The sequence below is a fragment of the Emys orbicularis genome, chromosome 10 (assembly GCF_028017835.1).
Source record: "Emys orbicularis isolate rEmyOrb1 chromosome 10, rEmyOrb1.hap1, whole genome shotgun sequence".
Classification (NCBI taxonomy): Eukaryota; Metazoa; Chordata; order Testudines; family Emydidae; genus Emys; species Emys orbicularis.
The window spans coordinates 50,765,678-50,791,757 of NC_088692.1; the positions used below are offsets into that span (position 1 = coordinate 50,765,678).

General features: G+C 52.2%; 1 protein-coding gene across 1 annotated transcript; it reads right to left on the minus strand.

Annotated features, from left to right (window-relative positions):
* Positions 1-606: 606 nt before the first annotated feature.
* On the minus strand, positions 607-22,205 carry ULK3 (unc-51 like kinase 3). The gene is made up of 16 exons (XM_065412343.1): positions 22,104-22,205; positions 20,523-20,663; positions 19,622-19,742; positions 19,121-19,225; positions 18,302-18,445; positions 17,150-17,232; positions 14,560-14,715; positions 14,233-14,338; positions 13,618-13,658; positions 12,863-12,965; positions 12,486-12,550; positions 10,415-10,493; positions 10,252-10,292; positions 8,896-8,943; positions 8,613-8,667; positions 607-850 (listed from the first exon to the last, which is right to left on the minus strand). Exons 1-16 carry the CDS (start codon positions 22,203-22,205, stop codon positions 834-836), a joined length of 1,407 nt encoding a protein of 468 aa, XP_065268415.1. The 3' UTR covers positions 607-833.
* Between the last annotated feature and the right edge of the window lie 3,875 nt (positions 22,206-26,080).

Here is a 26,080-nt window from a genome sequence, read left to right on the forward strand (position 1 = left end):
ATCTGCAGGAGTTAAAATTAAGAAAACAATATTTATCCCACTTTTTAAATAGTGAAGGAGATTCGAGGGTGGAATAGGCTGTCTGCCACAGTCACGGAGCCCCTGACTGGAGGGATCGAAGCGTGCGACTGGGGATTAGGCAGAAATACATTCATACCATCCTGCAGCCAGGGGGACTCAGACTCAGACCCTTTCCTCAGATCCCCCACAGCCCCTTCCCAGCCCCTCTATCCACGACTCTCTTGTGGAGAGGCAGTGAGTGTGGAAGGAGCAGCCATAGGGAGCAAATCCTTAAGGAAGGTAGCGCTAAAGCCCCCTGCCTTCTGTTATCACGTCCCTCACCGGATCCCTAAAGGCCAGTAGTCTACAGCAACACATACAAATGCCCTGTTTGTATGATCAGCCCTTTAAGCTCTAAATCTTGCCATTATCCCCTAGCTCCCCAGGCAGGGGTCAGTAATGGAGCTAGGGTTGTTCCTTGACATTAAATACTAAAAGCTCTTTTTTAATTCTCTCTTTGCTTAACATGTGATGACAGCACATACCCATTTTTTACAATGATTTGTACATATATACTGTGTATATACATACGTAAAATCATCAGACAGTGCATATAAGTGAAACCCTCTAGATAAACTCGTGTTCTGTAACTAACGTGACAGCATGTATATAAACCATCCATGTGTCTGTTAATACACGTACACAAACCGCTATGCATGCACATGATTCCTGGATGGGAAGTCAGATGAGGAGGCTGGTGCTGAGGAGGTCTGTCAGTATCTGTTGCCTTGGGTGCTGTACTGATCCCTCAGGGGTCCATGCTCACCTGGCTGTTACTGCAGAGTACAGGCTGTGACACAGGAAACAAAGGAGGGTGGGGGGAGAATGGAAGATTATTTGCTTAGCTTGTGAATGCTTCAAGTGCAGGCACTGGGGTGTCACATTGGGGCCATGATTGCTACCATGGAACAACAAAATAATAAATGACATGGCTGAGACATCAGACTGAATATTTGTTCACTCCTGGCCTGCTGGACTCCATGACAATTATTAATTATGTTTATCATGGTACTGCCTACAGACCAACCGAGATTGGGGCCCCATTGTGAAGACAATGTACAGACAGTGCTTCTCTGAATTACAGAATTCAAAACTTTCTACAGGTTGTATGGATCTGGATTTTTAGCGAGGCACCAGAAAACACAGGCAAGCAAGGAGGTTTTAAAACCAAACAACGTCAGGGCCTTTCTATGTTATTTCCCAGTCTTGCTGATCATGGAAAGATCTATCTGCAATCAGAAGCCATTGCCTTTAAAACTTAACCTCCAGCCCAACTACTTCAGGAAGAACGATTCTCAGAGCTACTCTTAAGCCTAGCTGTGCTCCCTGCTAATGTGGGGAAGGGAGCAGGAACTGGGATGGGAGAAACTGGACAGAGTGACATGCTGCATCCTTCTCCTCCTTTCCATTTTGTAGGGATAGGGGTTCACAGTCAGGAAGGCAGTGGGAGATAAGGACCAGGGAAAGCCATCCCACCACAAGGTTTAGCAGCATCCAAATTAAAGTAAACCCAAGTGCAAGCCACGCTGGTGCTGAGTCTGACCTGAAAGGGCCCACTGATTAAGGACCTTTGGAATGAACTAACGTTGATGTTTCTTCATCCAGCATTGAACGGTGCAGGCTGCTAAACCGACAGGAAGAGCGACTCCGCTGCAAGACTGTCAGGAGCTCAAAGGTTATTGCTTGTGCAATGCAATTCACCGCTTTCCATAAAGACGCAGCTAATTTCTATCCTGGCCCCACTCACCTCATTTCAGAATCCGAAGGGCCTGGTCCAATGAGCGTCTGCGCTCTGGCTTCAGCGGGTGTTGGATCAGACCCCAGATCTTCTAGGGCAGAAGGGAGAGCATGGCCAGGGTCACAGCTGCCCTCAATGACATGCTCACAGCCTGGCCAATAGCCGCCTTAACTCAGCTCCTCTCTGGGCACCAGGGGGATTTGTGAGCAAAGGAAGCTGCAGCCCCACAGCAAGCAGATCTTTGCAGAGATAGCTGGCTTGTTGCTCTCTGACAGCACAGCTTCTGCCATTTGCTCTTCCTTCTGCCCTAGGAAATCCGGGGTCTGATCCAACAACACCTACTGAAGCCAGAGCAAAGGCTCATTTGCTTCAATGGCCACTGGATCAGGCCTTTAGTATCCTGAAATGGGGTGGAATGTAAATGCAGTGAGCTGGGTTTGGATTGCCACACCCCCTCAATGGGAACAATCCCAGGAAACTCTGGAAGATCGACCCACAAGAGTTGGGTTAAATCCAAATCATATGGGGCTTTTCCACTGATCTCACTGGGCTTTAGATCAGGTCAACTGCGCTGTTCCTTTTTTTAAAAGGACATCAACTTTAAAAAACATCACTTCTGTTGGAAATTGGTTTACTTGCAATTGTAAGTAAGGTTTTGGAGTGACAGCTACATTCTAACAAGGCTTGGTGGAATTCAATTTTAGTTTTTGATCATTTCGATAGATGTTTATTTTAAAGGATTTTTAAAGATATTTTTATCTATTTTTAAATGTTCTCACTTGTGCAAAATTACAGGTTTTCATTTTTTATTTTTTTTTAAACTTTTATCAATTTAAATTGTCCACGTTTTGGGAAATGACAGGGGGGAGGGGAGAGTCAGACAGTAATTACTGAAGGACAGGAGATGTTGAGATGCAAAAAGTTAACGATTTAGAACTGTGAAAACACAAATTGTCAACATCACATTCAAATATACAAAGTAAATATCCTGGAGTCAAACTAACAATTTCTCAAGCAGCATTTTTTATTTACTTTGCCTATCTATACATGTTGATTATGATGGATGGAAATATTGTTTTGGTTTGTGTGTGTATGGTAAAATCGATGTATTTCAACATTTACCAATAAAATCTAACCCTTCCAAGACTACTTCTTATAAGAGAGATTAGAGAGAAATATCATTCTCTGTTTTTGTCTTCGCTTTGCATATTGTGAATAGTCAATTTCACTCTTTAACCTGTTTGGTCAGACAGATTCCTCTGTTTATGTGGGTCTCACACAGCAAAGGGAGGGGGAAAAACAACAACTTAAATTGGGCTGTATGATTATTAACCAATCACAAAATCTGGCCGTGGGGACTAGGGGCAGGACCTGAAACCACTAAGTCACTTGAAAAAAAACAAAAAAACCAGACAAGATTTCAAGCTGACAGTGCTCCTGTAGGAAGTGAATATTTAAGGGTGATGAAAGGAAACAGAACACCAGCCCTGAAGTCCTCTGTTTATCTATAGAGCAGGTACATCACATGCAGTGTAAGCTTCCAACACCCTGTTCCAAAGGGATTCCTGTAGGAGTGACTGGATCATTCGGGTTTCTTAAACCATTCGATTCTTAAGGCTGCCAACGAGGCTGCTGGAGCCAATCGCGAAGGCAGACTCCTGTCATACGGAGACCTATCTGTTAAGAACAGGACTGGAACCAACTTACTTCAGGATATGTAACCAGCTACCCATCAGGTGGAAAATGCTTTTGATCACTTCACCACTGGGCTGAAGATCAAGTGATCTTGAGCTTTAGTGATCAGGAGGGCAGGGAAAGACTCCGGATCTTCTTACCAAGCCTGGGCTCCCTGGTTCTTTGCTTTTAACTCTCCGCACTGCATGTAAAGACATGCAGATCCATCCACACTGATGAGACTAGGCAGTAGAAGACACTCCTATAGTACAGCATCATTTTCCCGCTGCCGAGCGGCACCGTCCTGAGTTTGCTAAGCAGGTGCACCCAGGGGGCAGAGAGCTCTTGTGCACAGATTACCCCAGATAGAAAGGTGGACGGTCACTTGGAGTCAGTATGCCTGACACACACGACTATCCCCACAGCTGCTGCAAGAGCAGCAGAGCAGAGCAGGAACGCCGGAATCCCATGGCTACCCCATTTGACTCCGCTCAAGAGCTTACTGTGGGGAAGATGTAGGATTAAAATCATCATCATCATAAAATGCACCCTCCAGGCAGGATTTTTATGTCAAATGTGGTGAGCTGAGCCCTTCATTTCCTACCCATCCTAACCTTATAATGTACAAATCAAATCCCCACTCCCCATCTGCTCCCGTATGAGGAGAGCTGGCAGTACAGGGCCTGCAGCCGAAAAACTACTCTGCTCGCAAGCTCCATTAGCCCCTGACCTCCTTCCTCCATCAGCATGTCAGTAAGGAAAGATGGAAGGAGAAAGGGACAGAAGTAGAGGGAGAGGGGAAAATGCACTTCCCTCCCTCCATTCAGTGTTAAATCCACACGCCCCCACTTCTAGGTGCTGATCAATGGCCTGTTCACATGGGGATTGAGAGACAGGGGCTGCGGGGGGTGCTCAGAAAGGCTACAGCCCCATTTGGAAGCCCAGCCTCCCATTTTGCAGGTGCAAATAATTGTGGGTGCAAACACATGGGAGCCACAAACATCGTCACATGAGCATCTCCAGAGTCACTAGTGGTTTTGGGTGCCAGACTCGATGCACTTGAAAGGGATCAAATTTTCAGAGATGCTTAGCACTTCCAAAAAATCCCTTTAAAGGGGTCTCAAGTCTGACACCCACCAAAATGTCACTAGTCCCTCTGAAAATCCTGGCCTTCACTCATGTCTTCAGATCGGGTAACAGACATCTAAGAGACCTCCACTGAGAGTCAAGCCCCTGTTCGGGTGGGCAAGATGCCACTTTCCTCACTGCACATACTGTAAGGACAACAGCTGGGTCCTGTCATTTATATAGCACCTTTCCTTGGCCAAGGAACCCAGAGCACTTCACAGACCATATATATACAATTTACCATTAAATGCAGCCACCTCTGGGGTGGACAGCAGCAACCAACTAGCACTAGCACATTGCACAGTAGCTGGGAGGGGACATTTTGGCAAGACAATGTCATTTGTTGTAAACAGGAGGCCAAGAATTCATCCTGTGTCATTAAAATATACAGAGACTCAGGCTGGCAGGCACAGACAGGGCCTGGAAAATGGACAAAAAGCAAGTAGCATGAGTGTGTGACACTAGTGAAGTCAAAGCACATTAGGGCTTGCACTTTCTTCCTCCTACAGGGGTCAGGCTGGGAAAATAAGCGCTGGCACCCTCCCAAGCTCTGCCCGCTGGTCACTGAAAGAAGATGCCACTTGCAGCAAATTGTGCAGGTCTTCCCTCTCTCTCAGCTGCTTTGATCAGTGGTGTAATAGTTAACAACATGGACACATAAGCCAACATTAGGTTTCAGAGTCAACATCCCCACAGAATTGAATGGGAGCATTCACACTTCTCAGAGCTATTGTTTCAGGCTGCCTGAAGACTCAGGCATACATCGCTACCCCTGTTTACACACAGTTCACATGGTGAAGGTTTATACCCATAAGGAGTAGAGACTATTTTTCAGCTCATTAAGCCACCAAGAGCTGGCCGAGCAATGGGAGTCCGGGGAGCATGGATCCCTGTTTTCATGTTAGAGTTAGCAGGGTCACAGACTGGAGCAGGGGGAAGCAGCCTACGACCTCAGGCCTTGGCAGAGAACTGAGGAGAGAACTGACCTGTCTGAGCCTGGATCCCATCACCCAGCTGGGATCTTAGACCTGGGGTGAGGGGTGGGGATGGGGTATTTAAAAGATTTCAGTTCACCTCTATCAAAAATATAAATAATTTAAAAAGAGTGCGGACAAGTATCTGCACAGAGCCCGGCTCCCAACATGGGAGCATGAGGTGAGAACCAACTAAACATTAAAGGGTTAAATCCTCTTGACACCCAGCCAGGCTTCCCGGACTACTCCTGGGCTGGAGCAGAACTCTCCCTCTGCCGTGCCAGGCTGTCACGCATCTCACACGCCCACGGCCCCCCTCTTCCCCGCAGCCTGGGGTGCAGCAGGGGAGAAAGGAGCTCGGGGGGCACCAGGTTTGCTGGCCATGTGACTGCGCAGAGCAGGGAGGAGAATCTGTGGGAAGGGGCTCCGGGGTAAATGGGGGGAGAGCGAGTCTCCTCCTGGCTCTCCACACTGCATCCTGGCAGGGAGAACACAGCTCTGATTTTCCAGCTCAGCAGATCACACAGATTTGCTGGACTCCAAGTGCTGAAAAATCTGGATGACGGGTCAGATCAGCCAGTGCAGAGGTACTTGTAGGGACAGCACCCTGCTCCCCCCATCCCAGTCCCAACACATCACCTGGGCATGCAGGAGCCCTGAGCCATCCATGTCCCTTAGCTTCTGCCACTGCCCTGTTGGATCTGGTCCATGCCCAGTGGCCAGTGCAGGCAGGGTCCCTTCCTTATAGCACATTCTCTGGAGCATTGTCCTTTCCAATGGGCCCCTCCCATGGAGACACAGAGCCAAGCGCCTCATGTCCATTTCAGTTCAAAGGGCTGCCTCTGGGGGCCCCTCTGAACACCTGCCTGCCCCCCTCCGCCCATCCCCTGTGCCTGACAGGACAAAGGGAGAGGGCATCCCCCTGTGATCTGTCAAGCGTAGGAGAGGGACGCAGGACAGACAGACCCCTGCCCCTCCTTATGGCTCCAGATCTGTTCAAGAAGAAATAAAAGGATCCCCACAGCAGCCTCCTGCCCCCACGGGAAGCTAACAGCCTCTGGGGCAGAGAAATGGTCCCACACAGCAGTTTATTCCAATTAAGCAGCCAAGCACAAAGGGGATGGGGATTAGCAGCTACCTGTGGATTCTCCCAAGCTGCAGAGAGATGACACAAAGGCCTGCTTCTACCCCACTCAAACGGGGAGGGGACGATCACTCCACCTTCCCCATCAAACCGTTCCAAATTCAGAGGGGGACAAGCACCAAGACCTTCCCTACCCCATCCCCACGCATAGGGATGCCCGCCCTACCCCACTGAACAGAGGGGAGAGCCACAGCCCCTTCCCCACCTCTGATCCCAGGCAGCCAGGAGCGGAGAGACACCTAGGATTCAGCCTCTTCTCCATTCCTGGCTCTGGGTATTGCCGCTTCTCCTGATTCCAACGTAACGATCCCAGGGTGGGATTTTGAAAAGCGACACGGCGAGTCAGGAGCCTGGAGGGGCGGGGTTGGCCGGGCGCTAGCTCTTAACTCACTATGGGGGCTACTGAAAAATCTGGCCACTCTTCGCCGCCTGGGCTGGTTGTACAGCAGCACGAGGGAGGCGTGGCATTTTAGAGCCAGGTACAGACAACCGGTCTCTCTCCCACAGAGCGTACAGTCTCGTTTAGATGGAACAGCCTGGGAGGAGACGTCGGAAGGGGCACGGGAACGGTCAGGGGACGTGCCAATTGCTACATGTGCATCTCGCATGCCAGGCGAGATGGATAAAGGGAGAGGAATGGCTTAAGCAGCATTAAGACATTTGGATTTTTGTGCATGACATATGAACAGGGACAGTCGGGCGAGGGGCTGAGAGGGGTGGGCAGCGCTGAAGCTGTGTCTGGAGGCTGCAGAGAGCCCAGGCTGAATCCAGGCTATTCCTGGCCTAGTGGGTGGTGCACGAGGACGTGTGGCGCCACTAGGGGTCGAAGGAGATCTCAGGGACAGCAAGCCGAGGATCTGGCCAGGCAGCAGGTGGGAGTAGGGGGCAGCAGGATCAAACAGGCAGTGGGCAGGATGAACACACATGGGGATAGGGCCCAGAGCAGGCACTATGGGAGTGGCAGATGCAGGGCTGAACGGGGGAGCAGAGGCATATTTGGAAGTTGTTAGCAAGGAGATGGCAATTGGTGGCGTGAGAGCGGATGGGGGTGCCCAGGGACGGAGCATGGCGGGAGCAGGAGAGGACTGAGGATGGAGCCTGACAGGACACTGATGGACAGCAGGACATGGGGCCACAGAGAGAGACACTGAAGGAGCATCTGGACAGGCCCACAGAACCGGCCAGGAGCAGGTCACTGGCTGTCTCAGTGAGAGCTGGGCCAGCAGGGGCGGAAGCTGGACTGCAGAGGATGCAGGAGAGAGCTGGGAGGGGGTCAGGAGCAGGCAGCAGGTTTGAGAAGGGGACAAGGAGGAGGAGAGCGGGTAGTAGCTGGAGAGGCAGGAGGGGCTGTGGGAGGACTTTAAGGAACCGTTCAGAAGTAGAAGGGAGACGGGAGAGAGGTGAAGACGGCGGGCGGGTGTGGGTCAGTAGCAGGAATAAGTGCAGCCGAGGCGAGACAGCCAGGAGGTGGCAGTGGGGTGAGAGGAGCCAAAGTCAAATGCTGAGCAGAGGGATCAGGAGTCTGGGAGGTGCAGAGGGGCTTAGCCAGGGAGATGGCAGAGGACAGTCACACGTGCCCTGCACGTTCTCCACAGAGGCTCCACGGGGTGGGAGGCGGAACGGAGGGAAGGGACAGGAAGGGAGACCCCACGGGAGGGGGTAGCGGGGCAGACAGAGCAGTGAGAAGCCAGCGGAGCTGAAGGAGACACAGCCAGGTGGAGAAGGGAGGGCAGCTGGCGTGGAGCTGAGCGCCGCGGAGGGACTGGAAGCGTTGCATGGGGGGGGGGGGGGACAATGCTAATGGGAGGCGGTGGGGGGAGCTGGCAGTGGGGACTGGCAGTAGGGAACAGCGAGGGGGAGAGGCCAGTGCTGTGTAAGGCACAATCACACTCACAGCTCCGGACAGACTCCGACAGCATCTCCTTGCCCATGGATTGCGCGTCCCTCATCTGGAACACAGAGGGGAGTTCTCATCACACTGCGGCCACGGGCCGATTGCTGTCTAATCCCCAGACACCCAATTTACCGCCCCCACCTTCCCACACCTGGCAAGTGCCCCAACACCCCCACCCCCATCCCACCCAGGCAATTCTCTTATGTTCCTAAGTATCCATTTACACCCCAGCCCCCACCCCACGCATGAATCCTCCCCAATTCACCCCCCAGCCCTGCTGTACCTTGATCTGCTCTTTCAGGTACTCAGCCCGGCCCATCAGAGTCTGAATCTGCCGGCAAGACACAAACAATCACTCGTCCGGCTCCGTGACCAGGAGTCACAGCTGAGCATGAGCCGGCAGCTAAATGATGCCAGCTCAGGAAGTGGGGAAAGGCTGGCCTGGCAGCTTAGCGGCAGGGAGCCTGGTTTGGTTCCCTGGGAGAAGGCAACATGGTTAGCCTCAGGAGAGAGCTGGGTCTGACCTTCCTCAGCCCGAAGGGTCAACTGGGGAGGAATTGGGGAGTGGGGGAAGGACAGCTGGGATCTAGGCGACTCTACCAGTGGCTTCGAGGACCACCATGGGAGTGCAGCTGGGAGGTGAAGAGTCAGTGTTAAGGAGGCTGATTTGGACTAATCGAGCTTGTTTAGTCCAAGGGAGGCAGCACTGTCTAGTGGGTAGGGCACCAGCCTGGCACATGGGGGCCTGGGTTCTGTTCCCAGCTCAGCTGCAGACTAACTACATGATTTCCTCCCGCCTCAGTTTCCGCATTCATAAAATGGGACGGAACGTGCTCTAGAACAGGTGCTAAGTACTATTATAATCCAGTCCAGAGCATTGCTTTTTATCTGAAGACAACAACAAAAAATCGTCCCACAACCCACCATATCCCACAGTCCTTTGCAGCTGCCAAGGTTTGTGGGCTTGGGGTCCCAGGAGGAAACCAGGGAAGGTGACGGAGGGCTGCTGTGCTGTGGGGCTGTTCCTCCTTCTCTCCACCACTCCAAGAGGCGGAGGCGAGATGGAGCCTATGCGGCTGTTCTAGAACTGAGTAGCAGGTAGGACAGGCAGCAGCCCCAAGTCAGTTCTTCCTTCCATCTCCTGCCCAGGTTCCTGCTAAATCTTCCTGAGCCAGGATATTGCTGCTTTCTCACCTATTTATCCTCAGAGCTCATGTTTTCTAGACCGTTAATCATTTTTGTTGCTCTTCTCTGGACTTTCTCCAATTTGTTCACATCTTTCCTGAAGTGTGGGGCCCAGAATAGGATACAGTCCTATGATCCACTGAGCTCCCCCTGCAAACCCATCCCTGGCTTACACCCCACCAGCTGAAAGCCCAATCTAGCCTGTTCCCAGGGAGGTCAGAGCAGGATTGTCCCTGACCCAGAACTTGGTCTGGAGTAATGAAACTTCTGCCACTCCCCTTGGCAGAGATCTTGCCACTGGCAAAGGGCTCTCAGTATCCAGCCGTGGGTCATCCCCTCAGCCCTAGCAGGAAGGAATGGAGGCAAATGCTAAAACCAAGGGAGCCTGTAACTGAAATCCCCATTGGGCTGCTCCTCCGGGAGAGCAGGTGAAGGGAACGACCCCATTCCATACCTCAGAGTGAAGCAGCTCCCGTCTCCTGCCCACAGGCTCTGCTGGAAAGAGAGCAGGCAGCGTTAGCCTCCAGCGCTGCACAGAATAGCAGCATGTACAGTCTCTGTTGCTAAGCAAGATTCCAGCAGCGCCAGCTGGAATCCCACTGCAGGCTGTAACTCACCAGCTAACATAAGCAGCAGCTCCCCCAGACTCTGCTGGTAGAGATCAAGTGTGTCAGAGTCATCCTTGCCCTCCTCCTCCTGGAACAGAGACCCCAGGAGGTAACAGACAAGCTCCCAGACACTGCATAACATCAGTGAGGAGAGGCAGGAGAGAAAGCGCATACAATGACGGTACCAAGCTCTTATCTAGCACTGTTCAGCAGTAGACCTCAAAGTACTTTACAAAGGGAGGGCTGGATCATTATTCCCATTTCACAGATGGGGAAACTGAGGCACAAGGCGATGCTGTAGCTTGCCCAAGGTCATCCAGCCTGTCTCCTGAGTCCTGGAGAGAGAAATCCTCAAACAGACAGAGATATGAGCACAGGCCATTCACTTCTGTGAGCATGTGTAAAGGATGATGCCTGTAATATTACATGGCTATTATGTGTCTGTTTGTTTTATGATTACAAAGGGTTAATTCAGGCATTAGTTTGCCCCCTAGGCAGGAAAGCAGACAGACATGTGTGATAGCCCTCCATTCCCTGACACTTAAAGGGACAATGCAGTTATCAGTCCCTTTGAAGTTTGCCTCTGACCATGCTGAGTTCAACAGTCTCTGGACTGGTAAAGGGGAGAGGGAAATCCTGATGGGAAACGGAAACAAAGAAACTTGGAGTGGATAAAAACTGAGCCCCTGGAGCATAGGGGGAGACAGAGGGCTATGAGGAAGCAGATTGAACCCCAGTCTGAGAAATGGGGGTGTCTGGAGAAGCTAGGCCTACCTAAGCCTTAGCTAAGACAGATATGCACATAAACGGTTCCTTGTCCTTTCTCTTGGTACCCGGGTCTTCGGCGGCGGGACCTTCAGTGCCACCGAAGACCGGGAGCGCCGCCGGGTGAGTAAAAGCGCCGCAGCGGGTGGCACCTTTTTTTTTTTTTTTTATTGCTCCCCCTGTTCCTTCCACCTGGCTACGCCACTGACACCCACCTCTCTGCTACTCAAGCTAAAGGAAAGCTTCTCTAACTGTAAGGACCAGGCTGCCACAGATGCTTGGGAGGCCACTAGAGGGAGACATTGCTTTCACACACATCTCCCATCCAATGGGAGCTCTGGGGTAGAATAACTAACTGGGTGGTCTCAGCTCTCGTTCTCGCTCCAGTCCAGAAAAATAAGACACAAATCAGTCTGTGCTGCAAGATTAAGTTCAGAGAGGCTCAGATGGCTGTCACCTGGAGTGCACCAATCATGGAAGCTGCACTTCTGTTTCTGCCCCCTCCCAAATTTAGCTGGTTTGATATTTTGCAAAGGGCTCTCTGAGGTCAACGCCAAGTGTTGCTGCGTTAAGGGTGGAGCGTAAGGTCTGTTGAGTGGCAACTGATTCCCCCACCTGCCATATAACCAACCAGCAATTCTGGGGGAGGGACCAATGGATGCCTTTTAAAGTGTAGCTTATACAATATTTGATATGAAACAATAGCTGCAGCAAGACAATGGGCTGAAAGAGGGTCTGCAGGCAAGACAGCAGTTTGTGGCTCTCAAAGCTGATCAGTTTTCCCAAAGCATGGAATACATGGGAGGGAAGTCGCCTTTTGGCTGGACATTGTTGTGAACCCTACAAGAGGAAGCGATGTAGTGGGTGATGTCACAGGAAGGGAATTTTCCCTATTGGCTGGAGGACTGGGTATTAGAACTCTTGGGTTCTTTTCCTGACTCTGCCACTTATTCACTAGGTCACACTGGGCGATTTCTTTCACCACCCTGTGCCTTAGTTTCTCCATCTGTAAAATGGGGATAGTGATATGGCTGCTTTGTAAAGTGCTGCATACATTATTATTACTCAAATGCTTAAAGAACCCACCTATGCCCCTCACTGATTTGGGATCCCAGTTCTCACTAATTCCTTCCAAGCAGTGATCTTCTTGCCCAAGCTGGTTCCTAGCTTTGCCCCTATCCGTGTAGAGGTCTTAACTCTGTCTCTAGCCTCCTCCGCTGCCAGTGTATCAGGTGACTAAGGAGGGACAGCAATGATCCTGGCACTCTGCTGCTATCCAGAGCAACAATCCCTGTCCCTTAAGCCTGGGACTTACCTTAGTGATGGCTGCAGATGCCACCTCCAGCGCGGCATACAGGCGGGGCTTGTCCCTGGACATCTCTGTAACGAGAAGTTCCAAGAAAGGGTGAGGCCTCAGAGCAGCACGGGTAGAGGGAATACCCCGCTAGGGGAGGGAAGCTAGGATTCACTACTGCAAGGCGAGGGGGAACTGAGCAGCACTCTCTCCTATGTGCTACAAGCATCCCTGCAAGCCCCGCTCTCCCAGGTGGAGTCAGCATTCTCTCCCCCTTTTAAGCCCCACCCCATGCACTCTGGTCACATGGTACAGCCTAGATGGGATTCCCCCCAGTCAAGCCATCTTGGGCCCATTCCTAGGGGTGGAAGGGAGGTTTTGCCCATCCAGGGCATTACCTTTGAGGATGTCCCTGGCGGGGTTGCCCTGCTGCAGGAGGGTCTTGTTGTTGGATGTCACCAGCGTCTTTAGTTCCTCCGCTCGCGAGATGTACTGACCCACCTGAGGAAAGCAGAAGCAGCAGCAAGCCTTAGAGGTGCCCTGGCATGTTATCCCCCCCAGGCTGGCTCCAAGGGCACAGCACCGATAGCTGGTTCTCACAGGAGGGTTGTGTGGAGGAGAATGGAGGCAGCAGGAGACCCCCATACACAGGATCCCACATGGGGCGCCAGATGTACCCGCACATAGTGCTGGGCCCACTGTTCTGTTGGCCAACCCTCCCTTCTCATCCTCACATAACTCCCAGCCCAGCCCACCCTCCCCATCCATCCCTGGATGTTCCCTCTCACCTTCATGCCAGTTCCCAACCATCTCCAGCCTGAGCTCCCATCAGACCTACCTCCCCTGCCAGCCTCACCCATCCAACCTGGAAAGATCTATGTAGCTAAGGAAATGATCCAGCCCTCATCACCGCAGTATCTGAGCAGCTCACAGTCTTTGGTGTATTTATCCTCACACCCACCTGGGAGGTAGGGCAGCGCTGTTATCCCCACTGTGCAGCGGGGGAAACTGAGGCAAAGAGAGGCTAAGTGACTTGCCCAAGGTCACACAGAGTCTGGCTGAACAGGGACTTGAACCCTGGTCTCCCAAGTCTCCGGTTAGCACTCTAACCTCTGGATGGACCAATCTTGCTCTAGTATAGTCTGTCACTGACCTTTGACCGGATCGCTTCCTTCCTGCGAACATCAGTTTCATCTGCAGAAGATAAGATGGGGGAGGAGTTCACACTGACAGCTCCAACCCCCAGCCCAGGGAGTCAGTCTCCCCCCTAGATCTAATGACCCTCAGAACATGACCCCCAACCCCCACCCCACGCAGAACACTTGTGGGTCAGGAAGCCCAGCCAACACCTTGGCCTTTTCTGACCTGCACGGAGCTCCTTTACTTAAGGTGGTTTCCAGGCCTGGGGTGAGTGTGAGGGGGGGGAGGAAGGGGGAGAAGGAGACCCACACACTAATCAGCCCCATCTGCTTCCAGCTCTCTCCCAGCCCCCGAATAAGAGTTGCAGCAATCCTCAAATTCCCACTCTTCCCCTGAGAGACCATTCCCAGACCGGCGGGATGGGGCGGTGATAAAGGCCCCAGAGAAGAAGGGATTCAGGTGGGGGATCACTTTACAGTGAAGCTTCTTGCACTGGTGACATCATGCAACAGGTGAGCCCTTGTTGCCAGCAACTGCTGTTGGCAGTGTCCCCGTGGGGCCCGGTACCGTTCCCACCAGCCATGTGGAACAAGAGGCAGATGGGGGAGAAACAGGTTTAGTCACTCACAGTGCAGGGCAGGGACAAAAAACTCCAGGGCCTTGCAGTAGAGAGAGAGGGCGGCCGAGGGGTCTCCCTGCTGATCCTTCTTTACAGCTTCCACTACCAGGGCGGTCTGACACAGAGAAGAGGGCAGGGGAGGGGGTTAGAGAGTTGGACAAGGCTAGAATCTGTACTGCACCAGCAGAGAGATCAGGCTCAGATCTGGTATACACCAGGTCTACTGCACTGCGACCTCCTCTCACAGCAGTGCCCCGGGTCAGTGCCTGGCAGATCCACAGGGGGCTCCCCTCAGAGCAGTGCCCCGAGTGATCTCTCAGCGTCAGTCAGACTCACCGCTTTGCGTAGGCTCTCTGCGCTGGGCATGTGCTCCATATCCACGAAGGGGTGGGCGAAGAACTCCTCGAAAGAGATGCGCTGCAGCGGGTCCCTTTCCAGGAGGCGCTGCAAGAGATCCCGGCACTCCTGGGAAAGCCGGGGCCGGCTCGGCAGCTGGGGGACAGAGGGATACAACAGGCAGCTACACACGGCGACTTTGAATGGCTGAGGCCTGGACAGCTTGAAAGAGCCAGGGTCACACCTGCAGATACTATTGCCCTTGTACGGGGGCCCAATGGGGACAGGAGGCCCCCTAGGAGATCTCCCAGCCAGTCCTCCGCTGCCCCCTCCACCGATCCCTTCTCACACCTGGACACGGTTCTCCAAGGTTACCAGTGTCTCCATCATCAGAGAGAGGGAACAGATCGGGGCATGACAACCTTGCAGTGGTGCCTGACACAGACACTGGATCCCCAAAGCCCAGGCCTGCGGATGGCCCTCCCCTTGCTCCGGGCAGGGCCTGTGGAGCCATCAACAAAGTGCGCTCCTTCCCCGCAACCCCAGGGCTCAGCAGGCTGTGCTGCCCCCCTGCCAGGCCTCGCTCACCCACCACCTCCTGTCTCAGGCATGTTCTTGCCTTCCACTGATTACAGGCCTGCCAGTGGACGGCAGAGGCACAACAGGTGGGGCAGGTGGTCTAGCAGCAAAAGGGATGGGGGGAAGTATCTGAAATCATCATCACCCCCTCATTAAAGAGAACCTCTCAGGTAGCGCTGCCACGTGCTGTTAAGACAGCTCTGGGGTGGAACACAGCTGGAGTCTGCACTGCAGCGACGCGATTCCTGCCTAGAAGGCCAGCCAAGCACTTCATGATCCCTTCAGATGAAGGTGAGACGATATCGTCTCCATGCTGACGTGGCTGGTTACCATGACCACAACCACATCCAATGCTTGTGGGATTCATTTACCTCCCCGTGGGACTCTGCTCTGCCTGTAACAGATTTGCTGTCTCTGATAAAGCCCTTGGGTTGCCCTCCAGCAGAGCCAGTCATGTCTTTTTACCCATCAGGGTCACAGGTGGAGGATGGGAGTTAGTCTGTTTTTTATACAGGCGATCACTTTGAGCAGCAATGAAGGGGTAGGCAGGGCTGGGGCATGCAGCTTGCTCAAACTCCAAGACAGAGGTGAACACGGGGCAGTCTGACTGAGACAACAGGCTGAGAGATCTCTGTCTGAAAGGGACACTCAGCTTTGCCAACGCTCACAACATCTGGTGTTTTCGTAAAGCCCCAGAACCTGGAGCCGGACAATCATATGAGAATCTCAGCTTTCATTTTTTTTTTTTTTTTTTAAATTAAAAAAATCCAGCCCTTTGATGGTGGGGGAAAAAAGCTTGAAAACCCAGTCCCTTCAAGTCACCAAAGCCAGGGGAGAAACATTTATTATTGTTAAAAATCTCGTGATTTTCAAGCCAATCTCACAATTTCTCAGGGTCTTGACCGGTGATTTCTGAACCCTGCGGGCTGGTGAAACTGGATGTTGTCAAGCCAAATATTTGCAGTTTGTTCCAATTGCCTTATCTGGGTTACACCCAAGATTATTCAGAGGATTTTGACACTTCCCACTTGCACTAGTGCTGCCTTCGACCTTTCCCTCTGCTAGGCCAATGCAAGGAGATAAATTGCTTCCACTTTTGTTTGGAGGCAGCTTCATTTTTGTTCCTAGTCAGTTTCACTTTCAGGCACCATGCAGCTGACCTTGCAGACTCCCCAAGGGAATGACTGCTGGTTTTTAAAACCCTCTTTCCCCTGGAATGATATTTTTTATTTAACTTAATAGAAATATTTCTACTGCTCTGAGGTTTGGTAGAAAGTTTTCAGGGGGAGGGGGGAGGTTTAAACACAAAATCTACACTTTGGACCAAATTTGACCCAACAATATCTCTTTCCAGCCACTGCCCTCCCTGGATCAATTGTTTCTGTGGTTTTCCAATGTGTCTGGGACTTTCCTCATCTCCCTCTCCATCCAGTGTCTAAAGGGGGAAAACAATAGACACTGGACTTATGTAACTTGTTTGCTCTACTCCTTCACCTGCCCCCTCCTTCCACCCTGAAGTCCTCTCTCTCTGTCTCAGGACTGGAATGCAGGCCAAGGTCTCTAGAGCCACAATGCTCCATGGAGCAGCAAGCTACAGAGAAAATCCAGATCAGCAAGGATTGTCTAGCCCCTGGGTGGACACATACTCCTGCTGCCCGCGCAGGCTCCTCGGTGAAAGCAGAGTTGCTTTTGCCTGCACTGAGTGATCGCTTCTCGGCTCCTTAGAGCTTAGATCAAGCGTAAGTAGTCTCTCGGCCTATTAAAGGCTATGATCAAGTATCATGATGTGTTTGGTCTTTTGGCCCCGAGATGAAAGCCTGGTCTGTGTCTCTTGGACCGTGACGTACAAACATTATCTACTAAGTTATATCTGTTCTTATCAGTATAATATCTGACTGAGTCAGATACATTAGAATAGTCACTGCTGCAGAGTGCTTCCTGTTTGCTAGTTCTACCTACACAAGCTCAGACATCACCCACCCCCGAGACACCCTGGCTGGCCCAGTGTTACCTCGATCACCCGGTTGCTGCGGATTTTCTCCTCCAGCTCGGCAAATGATTTGGAGAAAAAAGGCGGCCTCCCAAACAGCGCCTCTGGGGAGGTGGAAAGAAACACCGTGGGTTAGTCCTTTCGGTACAGAATGAGGAGGAGCGGCTGCTGCCTTATTCAGAGAGACAGAGCAAACATACAGCTCAGACTTGGGGTCATCTGATGAAGGGAGATGGGAATCACTATAAGTTCTGAAGATACTTATCTCATAGAACTGGAAGGGACCTTGAAAGGTCATTGAGTCCAGTCCCCTGCCTTCACTAGCAGGACCAATTTTTGCCCCAGATCCCTAAATGGCCCCCTCAAGGATTGAACTCACAACCCTGGGTTTAGCAGGCCAATGCTCAAACCACTGAGCTATCCCTCCCCCTAAGGCTGTTTCTGATGGTAAAACTTGAAGGAGATCTCACAACAACCTTGGGATTAAGGGCGGTTTTATGGCTCAGGCACTGGACTGGGTCTCAAGAGACCCGATTTAGTTCCTGGTTCTACCACAGACTCCCTCCTGTGTGACTTGGGCAAGTTATTTAGGCCTAGATCCTCAAAGGTATTTAGGTTCTTAACTTCTAGAGCCCTGCGTTGATACAAAATTTGTATCCACATCTGATTCGCCCTCCACAAACATGGTCTGTGGATATACAGTGGAGATCCGCAGATTTGCAGGGCTCTACTAACTTCCATTGAAATCAAAGAAAACCTTTGAGGATCTGAGCCTTTGTCTCTTTGCGTCTCAGTTCCCCATCTGTAGTACGGAAGTAATAGCACTTCCCTATCTCCTAGGGGCAAAATTCATCAGTGTTTGTGCAACAAACGCACACCATAGAAACAGCTACACAGAGAATGGGAAGACCCCAGATCAAGTACTAGATTCTGTTTCAGTGAAATTTTCAAGGGATCCAGACTTTGGGGAGATTATCCAGACTGAAACTTCCGATCTCCTGGGGTTTGCCTAGCACTGGGTACTGGGTATGTAATGGCAATACTAGTAGATCCATGGCTCCAGCAGGTCCTGCTGTAACATACAGGCAGCTAGAAGGCAAAGGCTGAAGAATCTCACCTATGCAAACAGAGACTGACCCCTTCACCCACCAGCCCAGAGGCAGGGGGACCTACCGTAAAGAATGACCCCCACGGACCACAGGTCCACACGGGCGTCATACTGCCGTTGGCACACCATCTCGGGGGCCATGTAGAGCGGGGATCCCCTGAGCACGTGCTTCTCGTCCCACGGAGACATGTACTGCGCAAAGCCAAAATCTGCGGAGAGCAGAAAGAACTGGAAGGGGGACGGCCAAGGAGACGTAACAGACCACATTAGAACAAGCTCACTAGGGGCAGGATGGACGGCTCAGGGGACTGGTAATGGGATATGGAGCCTTTCACCCAGTTCAAATCCAGCCCAGGTGCAGAGTGGCTCAAAGTTATTACCACCCAATGGGCTGGGTGGAACGAGTTGGCAGGTCTCAGTCCAGCTACGCAGGACAGTAACCACGGGGCGCTTTGCTGGCAAAGAATCCAAGGGCCGAATGGAAGCCAGAGACTGAACTCCCCTCAGCACGTGGGCAGGGGACGATGTGTGAGGAAGCCAGCACGCTGCCACCCATGCTCGGTGGAGAGTGGACATGGCAGAACCCGCAAAGGGGTTTTCCCTTTACTGGAGGGGGAAGCCGAGGGCTCTGGCCCATTCCCCGTGGAGATCCAGAGACCTCCCTTCCCCTTAAATCCACCCACCTCCACCCTCCAGGCTCCCCATTACAGCCATCAGCTAAGAGGGTGCCAGACTACAAAGCTTGTCAAGGCCACTCCTCAGCTGGAAGAGTGACCCGAGGCATCTCCCTTTTCCCCGCTCCTGCCTGCAATTCCAGGGAGCGAGGCCTGAGACTGTGACACAAACCCAGCCGCCCCCCCAGGCTCCTGCCCCACCCAGCTGACCTGCCAGTTTGAGATGAGGATTCTCCACAGAGCTGAGGAGAATGTTCTGAGGCTTCAAGTCCAGGTGGGAGATATTCCTGTCATGAAGGAACTTCAGGGCACATGCTGGCAGGACAAACAGACCCAGTGTGAGATGGGAGGGACATCAGAGCATCATCTCCACCCCAATCTGCGGCCCACCCCCCACCTCCAAGACTCCACTTCCTTCAATGGCTCCACGCGACCAGTCACTTCCATTCCTTCTTACCCCGCTTTCCCTCCCCACCCTGATCCAAATGCTCCCTGCTTCCCCATTGCATTAGGGACCCCAGGGCATTTGTCACAAGAGCAGAGGCGTTCACTCCAGTGTCCTGCCCAAATTCCAGCTCAGGGCAACTCTAGTCAGTTTCAAAAAGCTGCTGCACCTGGGAAGCAGTGAAAGTATCATGCAATTACCCCCCCAAGGAGGAGAGTTCTGCAGCCAAGGACTGGTGGGAGAGGTGGGGTCAGGGGTCCCCTCACCCATTTGCTGCAGAAAGAGCCGTGCCACCTTCTCCGGGAGTATCTTCCGCGTCCGGATGAAATGGGACAGGTCCCCCCCCGCGCAGAACTCCATGATGAGGTAAATGTTGTCACTGTCCCACTGCAAGACACACGCAGAGTCCGTCACGCTGACGGGTGCTGGGTTATCTTGTATCCAAACGTGACAATAGGGATGGGGAGTGGGAAAAACCAACCTGTAACTCCTAGGTGGGGGCACCAGGCATTAGCCTGTCTGACTCCTGCTTCTCCCGGGCTGCAGGCAGGGGGCCTGGCTTCATACACACTTACACCCCAGGGAAGCCAGTGGGGTTGCACTGGGCTTGTGTATGTGGCCCAACCACAAACATTGCCCAGGTGCCTCCCACCAACCAGTCCTTGGAAGCGGCAGGGCAGTTGGCTCAGGAGGCCCCTTGCTCCAACACTTCAGTCCCAAGGTGCCAACTTCCCCAGTTCCCAGGGGGTGCTCGGCCCCCACTCCGCCCCAGGCCCCGCCCCCACTCCCTCCCTTCCCCCGAGCTCCCACCCTGCTTCTTCCCGCCGCCATTCCGCCCCTTCCTGCCCCACCCCGTTCTGCTCCTCTCCCTCCCCCGCGCCTCCTGATCAGCTGATCACAGCAGGTGGGAGGCGCTGGGAGGGAGGGGAAAGAACTGATCCATGGGGCTGCCGGTGGGTGCTGAGCTCCCACTATTTCTTTTCCGTGGGTGCTCAAGCCCCAGAGCACCCGCAGAGTCGGCGCCTATGCTTCAGTCACACATCCCCCTATTAAGCCCCTAAGCTGGCCCTCCGAGTCCTCAAGTCTGGAGAGACCCGCTAGCCAGCCCTCGGCAACCCCCGCATCTCCTACGAAGCCCCAGTCAGCCCTGGCACTGCTGCTCTTCACCTGGAAGTCCTTCAGCTCCACGATGTGTGGGTGGCGGATGGTCTTCAGGATCTCGATCTCTGTCAGCAAGTTCTCCACCGACGCCCGGTTCAGGCTCCTCTTGTTCACGCACTTGATGGCCACCACTTCCCGGGCATTCTTCTGGAAAGGGAATGAAAACCATGCAGGCTTCCTGCATGACCTTGGGCAAGTCACTGAGGGTCTGTCTACACCACATTGTAAACCCGGGTCTGTAGGACACGGGCCTGTGGACTCATTGTTTTCAAGCCCATGCTTGAGTGTCCACACTGCACTGTAAACCTGCGTTTACAATTGCTGGACCCGGGTCTCACAGCCGTGCTAACACATCCGCCATACTGCACTACGCAGACCTTCTGACTCAGGTGTGCGGCTTGAGCTGCGCCCACACTGCAAAATGACAGGGCGTGGGCCCGAATCACAGTGGGACTTGGGCTCTGACCCACCCCCCCAGCAGGGGGTTGGACCCAGATCCTGATTGCTTGCTGACTTGAGTCAGACTGATTTGTGTGTGGATGGAAGCGGGGCTTGGGCTCAGACTGAGGCAGCGCCTGGCTTAGCGTGCAGTGGACATAACCTTAGCGTCTCTGTGCCTCAATGTCCCTGTCTGAACAATGGGGATAATAGCACTGCCCAACCCCACAGGGGTGTGTGAGAATAAATACATTAGCGAGCATGAGGTGCACAGGTACTGTGGGAATGGGGCCATGTAGTACCTCAGCGATTCAATCCCACATCAGTCATCCATACCTCCTGAGTCAATCATACCACATGGCACCTGCATAACCCAGAGGAGCCCCGGCTCAGCCGCCCCTCAGCAACCACCGACAGTGCAGTGCTGGGGGGGAAGGGGGGATGATGGAGAAGAGGCAGGATTCAAGGCACTGTCTGGTTTAGAAATACAGCCTCCAAGAATGGGGCAAGATGGGGCTCTTGACCAGGAAACCTCATGAGGAAGGAGAGCCCCTGTCCCCACGGAAATGACAGTAGGGGGCAGCAAAATGGAAACACCTCCCCATAGGGTGTGTGAGTCACGCCAGGCAGGCAGGCATTCCTCTAAGGGGAATCATTATCCATAACACTCTGTCCCTCTATAGCCCCTTCCCCACGAAGCTCTCACAGGGCATCGCAGACAATAACGATACACACGGCCTCCCTTGGAGAGTATCATCATCTGCTTTTCCCAAATGGGGAAACTGAGGCACAGGGCAAGGCTTTGCCCAAAGTCACCCAGAAGAGTCAGGGACTGAAGGAGCAGCCCTGCTCTAGCTAGCTCCCTGCGCTCCCTGCCAGGGTGAAAGTGCTTTAGCTCCGTGCCAGGGAATGGGTTTGTACTGCCAGCCCAGCTGTCAGGGGCTGGGGAGACAGTTCTGGTCAGAGCCCGACTCCTTGGTGAGGCCCCCATGGCAGAGCCAGAGAGGCTCCCTTGGGAGACACGGCCTCTTAGCGGGGGCTATTTAAAGCATGCTCCCACTCGTGCTCTTCCTCCCTCCACCCCCCAAGATCCCCCTCTGACTGTGCCCATCTCCCAGCCCATCTGGCTGTGCCCAGCAGCCCCATTACCTTCCTGTAGGCTTTGTAAACAGTAGCATAGGTGCCACTGCCCAGCCTCTCGGTCAGGATGAACTCATCCAGGTGTGGCGGTGCCCAGCCAGCCCCTGCCATCCCGCCCGCCCCATGCACAGGCCCCGGAGGCAGGGCCCCAGCCCCTCCTGGAGCACAGAGCCCCTGCACACCGAGCTGGAGCTGATCCCCTCCCAGGGAGGGACATGCAGAAGCAGGCAGCTCACTTCCTGGTTCTCTTAAAGGGACCTGACAGCACAGAACAGAGACAGGCTCCCAGGGAGCCCTCTGCCCTGCTCCCAGCGGCAGCTGCAGCGACTGCAAGGGGACATGACAGCCCTTAGCAATAGGGTCCTGCAGCATTCTCTGGAGAGGGCCTGACATTTCACAGCTGGCTGGCAGTGATGACTAGCCACCCCCGCAGCAATCACAAACCCGGAATCTGGCCTGGGACAGCTTGCAGGATCAGGACCTAGGGGCCCAGTTTTGCACATGGGCCCCTTTACTCATGCGTTGAAGTCAATGGGACAATTTATGTAATCTGCATCAATGTTTGCAGGGTTGGGGAATAACTGACAAGGGGGCAGGAGTGAAACTGACTAGACAAAGGGCTGGCACATGCACAATGTAAACTGGAAAAGAGGGAAATCTCCATATCATCTCTTGCAGTTGCAATGAATTTAGGTGTTATTTGTAACTGCAGCAAATAAAACATTCTCATTTTGCCTTGGCAGTTAAATGGACTGACATATTCAAAGACCTGAGCTTTACGTATTTAAATATGTTAGCTAGGGTGACCAGATGTCCCGCTTTTATAGGGACAGTCCCAATTTTTGGGTCTTTTTCTTATATAGGCTCCTATTCCCCCCCCCACACACACACAATGTCCGGATTTTTCACATTTGCTGTCTGGTCACCCTAATGTTAGATGCCAACCTGGCAACCTACCTACACTGTTAAACTTTGAAAAATCCATTTTTTAAAATCATGCCCCATTTCTATATATATAGTGTCCTGTAAACACCACCCCATCACCCTCTTATTAAAGCCCCCCCCCCCAAACCCTGGACCTAAAACAAACAAGTGTCCTTAGACTAGAGTGAGAGGAAATTGTGTCTGTGAGAGTGCATTGGGAGCAGGCAGAGAAGGGTTGTTAGGAGACGAGGGATTCTGCTGAAATATTTTTGAAATATTAAGTAACCACTGTTTTCCCCACTGTTGCTTTACAGCTTGCCCACCTCTCATCTCCACCACTAACTCAGTGCAAAGCACCAGTGCTAGCGACCTGACGAGAAAGTGGTAAGATTAGTCATAACCAACTCATTTAAAAGCCAGGAAGTGTCACCTCATTAGAGTGGGATTAGTGCTGGACCCAAGACATAGTGCTGCAATCAGGGGCCGCTCTATGTTTTTTGCCACCCCAAGCATGGCAGTCAGGCAGCCTTCAGCGGCATGCCTGTGGGCGGTCCGCGGTCACGCAGATTCGGCGGCGTTTCTGCTGGTGATCTGCCCGGTCCCGCAGCTTCGGTGTACCTGCCGGCGAAACCGCAGGACCGGCGGACCTCCCGCAGGCACGCCACTGAAGGCCGCCTGACTGCCGCCCTCACAGCGACCAGCAGGCCGCCCCCCACGGCTTGCCGCCCCAGGCACGCGCTTGCTGCGCTGGTGCCTGGAGCCGCCCCTCGCTGCAATGAAACAGGAGGGGCATGAAAGCAATGAGAGCTGGTTACGTTCGTACCCTTGGCAAGGATGGCACGCAATGCATTGAGCCACGGTATTTGCTCCTTTCTCTCAGCACCCCACCTGTGCATCTGTGCTCTCCGCCTTTCCTTCAAAAAGGTGCCGTCTTCTCTACTCAGTCCTGTTGGGTGGGTAGCACCTTCCAATCTTACACACACATCATAGACCAGTGGTTCTTAACCTGGGGTGCACCCCCCCCCGGGGGGGTGCGAGACATGCCAGATTTGTTTAGAAGGTAAATCATTGAAAACACAAATTAAGCACAGGCACGCAAGTACAACTACTTTGTTTAATCAAACCTATGTATTTATTAACATTATACATTTTTTAACAATTACTGTAGTATACAAACAAAAAAATATATCTAGGTTTAAGGGGTGCAAGAACATATTTTGAGAACCAAAGGGATGCAGGCTGCAGTAAAGGTTAAGAACCACTGCCATAGAGCTACTGCAGAGACTGGCCCTAAGGGTCGTGGAGCATCCACTGCTCACAACTGAGCAGACACAGAACAAGCTTGAGCCCCACTCTTTGGGAGAGGGATCCCAGGACAAGGCACCCATGCCCCTGTAAGAAACAATACCCCAAGCTGCCTAACCTCTCCCCCCCTTACTCCCTCTTGAAGGCATGAGGACTGCAGCATGAGAGGGTTGGCCCCCTCCCCCGCAGCACTGAAGATGGAGAGACTAATTTAAGTTTTCCTCACATCTCCTAGTAAAGTTAACTTTTCATAGGCTCGTTAGACACAGACTAATAGTACCAAGAACACTAAGTTCATCTGCCATGTTGCTAGGTGACTGTTAAAGCAGTTTTTAGAAGTAAGCAGAAGATGTATTTAAAGATGAGCAGATTACGCTCCCATCAAATGCTCTGTGGCAACCTCTTTTAGCTTAAGTAGTTGAATCCTCTATGTGGGGTCAGTAGGAGGAGGATCCAGTTCCATCCTCTCCTTTTAAATTTAGGGTCAGGTTAACTAGCATAGATTTAATCTCCCATCTCTTCTCTTTTACCGATTCCTCAGCTAGGAGGAAGATGGTGGGTAGAAGTTTGGGAGGTCAAGGCCACGGTATCCATAGGGGCAACACCAGATCATCACTCACAATGCCACGGTTAGATGGAAGAGAGCTCTCGCTCTCTTATACCAGGCCCTGATTCTTCATCTCTATGCGTCTTGTACAGCCCTTTCCACCCATGCAAAATGGACATTACATGCCATCATATCGATTTGGCAGCACTTTGCATTTACTTTGGGCAGGTGTCAAGGAACGTCCAGGGAGCCAGGCCCTGGAGCATAGGACTGTAGAGCAGCGACTCCCAAACTTTATTGCTTGACGTACCATAAAGTATCATTGCGAAGTGAATGGATGGAACATGGAGCTCACATAGTACAGTTGGCGAAGCCCTGCTCTAGAGAGCTTTGGCCATTGTGGCAGAACCAGCACTACACCTACTCAGTGCAGCAGCATATTTCTTCAGGAGCAGAGCTGCTAGAGCTGTTTGCATCGGAACTGTTTTTGTCCATGCCAGTTTGATTAAACTGAAATTGTTCACAAATTTGTATCAATCGACAATATTTTGTTCAGGAAAAGAACCCAAAGTTTCAAAATTGTCAAAATGTCCCATGTTGGTGTTTCAGAACAAAAAGTTTTGAGTCAAAAAAAAAATTAATTAAAAAGATCAAAATCAAAACCAAAAAAATTGGATTGACCCAAAATGAAGATTTTGCACTTTCTATTGGGATGAAAAAAATTGCAAGCCTCAACATTTTTTGTGGGATGGAAAATATCACTCCAGCCACCATCCTACCCACTTATACCTTTCGCTCCTACATTGAGGGCAGCCTTGTGCATCCGAGGTGGTTAATGTGGCAGAAATGTTATGCAGCGAACCCAAGTCACCATCAGAGCCACGTTTTGGCCATCATTAATTAGGCCAGAATTGCTTGAAGCGTGGGGCGTCAGATCAGAGGCTCAGGAGATGCCATGCGGTGAAGCTGAAGTGAAGGGGGCACAATCGGGGCTTGTCTACATGTGGAAGTTTACTGAAATAGCTATTCTGGAATTATTTTGGTATAAGCCCTGTGTGAACACTGACTGGAGTTTTCCCTGAGACTTGTTAAGACAGGAATTAACTCACGGAAGTCCTGGGGCTTGTGCAACACAGGTCAGGCTAGATGACAATGGTCCCTTTTTGGTTGTAATCTATGAATACCAAAACTAGAGGGTTCATGCTACGAA